Source organism: Clupea harengus, chromosome 22, assembly GCF_900700415.2.
Source record: "Clupea harengus chromosome 22, Ch_v2.0.2, whole genome shotgun sequence".
Taxonomy (NCBI): Eukaryota; Metazoa; Chordata; class Actinopteri; order Clupeiformes; family Clupeidae; genus Clupea; species Clupea harengus.
In genome coordinates, this window is record NC_045173.1 from 1,914,598 (window position 1) to 1,920,313 (window position 5,716).

General features: G+C 39.4%; 1 protein-coding gene across 1 annotated transcript; it reads left to right on the forward strand.

Moving 5' to 3' along the window:
* The first annotated feature begins 2,815 nt into the window (after positions 1-2,815).
* Positions 2,816-3,814, forward strand: LOC105897374 (4-galactosyl-N-acetylglucosaminide 3-alpha-L-fucosyltransferase 9-like). Its single transcript, XM_012824306.2, has one exon. The coding sequence runs from the start codon at positions 2,816-2,818 to the stop codon at positions 3,812-3,814; it is 999 nt and encodes a 332-aa protein (XP_012679760.2).
* Positions 3,815-5,716: the final 1,902 nt, after the last annotated feature.

Consider the following 5,716-nt stretch of genomic DNA (forward strand, 5'->3'; position numbering starts at 1 on the left):
ATTTCTAAACACTCGAGACAACTCTGGAGAAGTCTCTTAAAGGTCTATCCATCCCCCTTTACCCCGTGTTTTCCTGTGGGGTTGATACTAACTGTTATATATTAAATATACTAAAGAATTTGCTAGAGTTAGAGATACTTCTGGGTGCTGAGGTATATTCCGGTCTCCTTAAGAGACAAAACATAAACATAGAGAAACTCCTGTCTAGTCGAAATTTAATAATAATAAAAAATGGGAAAACAGGTATCTAAATTGAAGATATACAATGGGTAAATATGGCTAATATCTAATTAAAAAACTGATCTCGCATTACTGAGGTGCCTTGACCCGAAACCAGTAGGGGACTGATCACCCCAGGCCTCAACCTCCTCACAAAACAAGTGAGACGGGGGACCTCTGGTCGGGCTCGGGTTGACTCAGCATTCCGATCTCAAGAACAAACTATGAGAGTCTGAAAATAGAAACATAACTAACCCTAGTGTGGAGATCCGACAAAGGTAAAAGATTAAGATAAATACATAAAATTACTTACAATGGGTAAAGGTTCGTAAAAATCAGAAGACGTACATGATAATGGCAATAAGAGGGTTTAAAATATTATTATGTATAGAATATACACTGCTTAGCCCCAAAAAGATTTAAAGAGAAATGTAAGCCTGTCACACTAACTATATTAACCTAGGCTGATGCATTGGACTAAGACAGGCTGGGTGGGGGCTGAGTGCTGGCTCAAAAGACTCTGCTGTTCCTCCAGATAAAAACACCTGTAAACAACATACCCTGGCGTTGTTAAGATTTTTAGCAGAAACAAGGCCACAATGTTAGCAGCTGTGGTCCACTAAAGTAAAGCTTTTTTCTGGTAATGACTAAGTTCTGTAGATAATGGATTCCTAACTACGCGTTAGAAACACAAATGTTGCAGAGTTTACTTTATTCTCAGCCCATGTCAGCTGGAGAAAGCAGGCATTTGAACAGGTAAAACAACTGTTGGCCAGTTCTGCTGTCTTAGCACATCCATGACACGACAAGGTGTAGACAAGGTGTAGACTGTTAAAAAAGATATATGACATCTGTGTTAATGCATAAGTGGGGACTTAAAGTTGAGACCAGTGGCATACTATTCCACACGGCTAGATCCAGTAGCCCAAGCAATGTCTGAATGTTTACAAGCAGTAGTGGCTGCAGCCTTGGCGGTGCAGGCCTCTGCTCCATATTGTACTAAACAGACACTTAAACTGAAAGTTCCACATGCAGTATCTGTTTTGTTGTTATAACAAAAACATGCTTACATGCCACCAGCCAGACAATTATCTTGCATGACTGTTTTGCTCTCGCAGCCTCATATCACTATTGAGCGCTGCGTGACATTTAACCCAGCTACACTTTACCTACGGCAGAAGATGGTAATCCACGTGATTGTGTACGAATGTCAAAGGGTCACTGGTTTAACTATTTCACTGCTGAAACTGCACAGTAGGCCTCAGTATGTAGAATGTTGAGAAAGAAAATGCAGGAAGTTAGAATGCTTTATCTATGCACTCTCATGTTATTATTCACTGCTCACAGATTTGTAAATGTTATCTCTGATGATATTTATTTATATTTATCTTTATCTAATTCTGACGTCTAAAAACCAAGAAAAGCCTAAGAGATATGCCTTTTCCAAAAGCTGATTTAACTTTTGTTTGTTGATGGTTCAAGCAAATAAACCTTGAAAGTACAGCCACTGCTTCCACACTATTCCACACAGGCAGCGGAACCAATTGCCCTCATTGCGCACACACTTGCAAAAGACCCGGTTTCATTGGATAACCACAAAGCAGACAAGGCCACTAACCAGGCCGCACTGCAACAACCATCTGACACGTGCACAATTTGAAGAATTAGATCTCACGATACTAAAAGATATGCTGCAATATTGAGCCATGGTGGAATCATGCCTTAATAAGTGGGGATAGTAATATATATATTTTTTACTTCTTATTAATTTTAATCATTCAGTTATAGATTTTATTGAGTTGAATCCAAACGAAAGAAAGAAATATCGTCTAGTCATGGTTCATACAACCCCCAGTCAGCAGAAGAACCTACACTGCCTCAGCACTCAAACCATTTGCTGAAACAGATAAAGAAATTGAATACACATGTGCAGAATATATGGCAAAAATGTGAATTAGCAAAATGCTCTCAGAACTTTCTCTGCTTCACAGGAACCTGTGAGGCTGAAACCAAGGTTGGGCCAGGAGATTGATCAACAGCCTCAAAAGACAGAACACTGAAACTGGCCCAAGTGGGACGGACCATACCAAGTGCTACTGTCAACACCTTCCGCAGTCAAGAAAGCTGAGAGAGCCACCTGGACACATCTAACACATTGTAAACGAGTTAGCCCGCCTTAGAAAGAGACAGAGGATAGGAGCTGTTTTCCTGTACAGCTTTTAGTTTGAGGTCCTTCAGAACAGACACACCCAGCGTCAGTTTCATGCTTGGTAAGTTGACTGCACTATTCCTTTCCTCTTGTCTAACGTTATCCTTTGTTTCTATATAAATATCCTCAGTATGTGATTTAGTATGGAAAAATAATAATATATTATAATATATATTCATTTCAGTTATTATGGAAAAATCGAATTAGCATTTGAGTTAAATGCTGCAATGTCATTTCTGCTGCCAAATGTCAGTTAGTCTTGACTATGTGCTTTCCTTTCCTAACTTCTCCCCTCTTTCATCCAGGACAATGACATCTACTTATATCCCCAAAAAATGGGTCATCATTTTTCTTCTATCTTTGTTTTTGCTTGTATTCTACATAAGCATGATTGAATGGACAAAGACTTCATATTCACCTCAGAAATCACCAGCTGTCCACTCTGCAAGGGAAAACAGTACTAATGAAAAAGATACCATTATCCTCATCTGGTTTTGGCCTTCCAACAGAACATTTGCCCTGAACTCTTGCGAATCAAGATTTCACATCAAAGGCTGCAAACTCACCGGTGACAGACGTCTGTACTCCAGCGCTGACGGAGTGTTCATCCCTCACAGATATATCCTCAGGGATATGTCAAATCTACCCAAACTGCCACGTCCGTTCTTCCAAAAATGGATCTGGATGCTCTTTGAGTCTCCTCAGAATTCACATAGAATTCCAGGGCTGAACAACCTGTTCAACGTCACGATGAACTACCGGCAGGATGCTGACATTACCATTCGTGAGCAGCTGGAGCTAAAACCCCAAGAAACTACTGCGGAGCCACTAAAAAAAAAATCTAAAATGGTTTGCTGGATTGTAAGCAACTGGAGTGAGAAACATGCACGAGTGAACTATTTTAACGAACTTAAAAAGCACATCGCTGTTGAGGGGTTTGGCAATCATTTTGACCGTAAAATTAGTAAAGACCAGTATATACAGACCATAGAAAGCTGTAAGTTCTACCTTTCATTTGAGAATACACATGGACGTTCTGACAACACAACAATTGACTACATAACTGGGAAACTATTCGATCCACTCAGTTTTGGAGCAGTACCTGTGGTTTTAGGGCCCCCTAGACATTCATATGAGAAGTTCGTACCCAAAGATAGCTTCATTCACGTGGATGACTTCAATAGCCCAAAAGAGCTGGCGGACTATTTACACATGCTGGATCAGAATGAAGATAAGTATCGCCAGTTCTTCAGTTGGCAAAAACGCTTCAGAGTGAAAAAAGTCAGCTTTCCAGTGGAGCACGCATGCCGGGCATGTCAGTATATCCAAAACAAGAAAGGCTTTCAAGTTTTCAATAATCTCAACAAATGGTACTGGGGATATTGACTATTTATTATTATATTATTACTGCTGAAGAAATTCTGTTACAGTTTGTGACAAGGCACCTGAGTGACCCGCCACTGCAGCCTGTATGCTGCCGACTTTAGTGGACTGGGTACAGGTGTTGTGTGTGTGTGTTGCATGTTCGTTGTTCGTGTCCGTTTACAGTTTAGAAATACATTTATATCAATAGTTTTCCTGTTTAAAATAACCACATCATTCAATGTCTTGTCTCATAAATGTTCCGTTTATTTAGTTGATCAAACCAATCGAAATATCACCTTGCATTGTCCGACTTACCGTTGGGCTAGTGTCGTCTTGCGTCTGTTTGTTTGTTAAGTGAATGTGCCGCGTATGAGCGCGAGTTCATCTCCCGTACGGAGATATCGGCGAAAGTTTTTTTTTACCAATGTAAAAAGTTTTTTTTTACCAATGATCTTTTACCAATGATTTTTTTATGTCCCTTCTACAATGAATATGCTATTAACCATACCTGATCAACAAACGCAATTTACATCATTGCAAACGTTATTATGTGCACTATAAATCTACATATTCCATGCTATCATGTCAGGCAAATTCATTGCATAATCTAGCGAAAAGCGTGAGGTGGTCAGCGGGGTACAGTTGAGACACAATGTATCAACTGTACCGGCGATCAGCAGGTTAGAAGTCAAAGTTAGACAACAAATAAAACCAATGAAAATAAAATGTTATATTTTTTACATTAAACTGTCCTATATTAATGGGTGTCTTTTCAAACATGAAAGTAATACGAATGATTTATCTCGGGGTCTAAATAAGCAAGGTGAGAGATCGGGTATACAGCCTGATTGTGATATAGCCTGTGCTACCTCATAGTAGAAATTAAAAAGGCATGCAGTGTGTGTATATGTGTATATGTGTGAGTGTTTGCTGGCCATGTTTTGTACAGCAATTGACTACATATCTTCGAAACTATTCTATCCACTCAGTTTTGGAGCAGTACCTGTGGTTTTAGGGCCCCCTAGACATTCATATGAGAAGTTGTGTTAACTCTCACCCTATGTTTGTTCACTGAGACCAGGAACCAGAGGAGTTAGCAATCACCTGGACTCAACGCTATTAGTTTCCAATCAATGACTAGCATCTTTCTTCCTGTCATCACACAATACTTCATATCTCACACATACATCATTTTTTTTATACCAACACACAGTACAAATATAACAATACGCAACTCATTTTGATGTTTCCACAGTAATGTTAGCTAAATTACATATTAGCACATGTGTGAATATGCATCAGAGAAAGCTAGATTACAAAAAGATTTTCTGCAGAAGGATCAGTATCACACAGAGCAAGCAGTCTATGAAGGTCCGATTCATTCTCTCATAGGCAGAATAGGCATAGGCATCAATTCCTACTCTTTTTTTTCTACTTTCTTGTCAGCCTTCTTTGACTTTACAGTCCTCCATCCTCCCTCACACTCCATCTCTCTGCTTCACTCCATGTTCTGTCCTCCTTTCAGTATTCTCCCTCTTCGCTCTCTCTTTACTTTCTTTATCCATAGTCAGTCTTGTTCACTCTTCTTTTGTTTCTTCTTTCACTTTTGTTCACTCTTCTTTCCTTTCTTCTTCCTCTTCTTTAGAGCAGAGTTTTGCATGAACATGAATAAACATGAACATGAATAGGCAACAGTGTGAGGACAGATTAGATTATCTGTGTATCTGGGGAAAGGAACAGTATGAGTTAAAGGACGTAACAAAGGTCGTCACTGCCTTTTTAGTGTCATAAAATAAGGCGTTTCCTTTAGCTTTTTTGAGCTGTGTTTTGTAAGACAAAATAAAAATAAAAATCTCCAATGCACTCTTCCTGGGGTTAAAAAGGTTCATGTTCACCTGATTCATCTGTCATTGCACCAAGGAA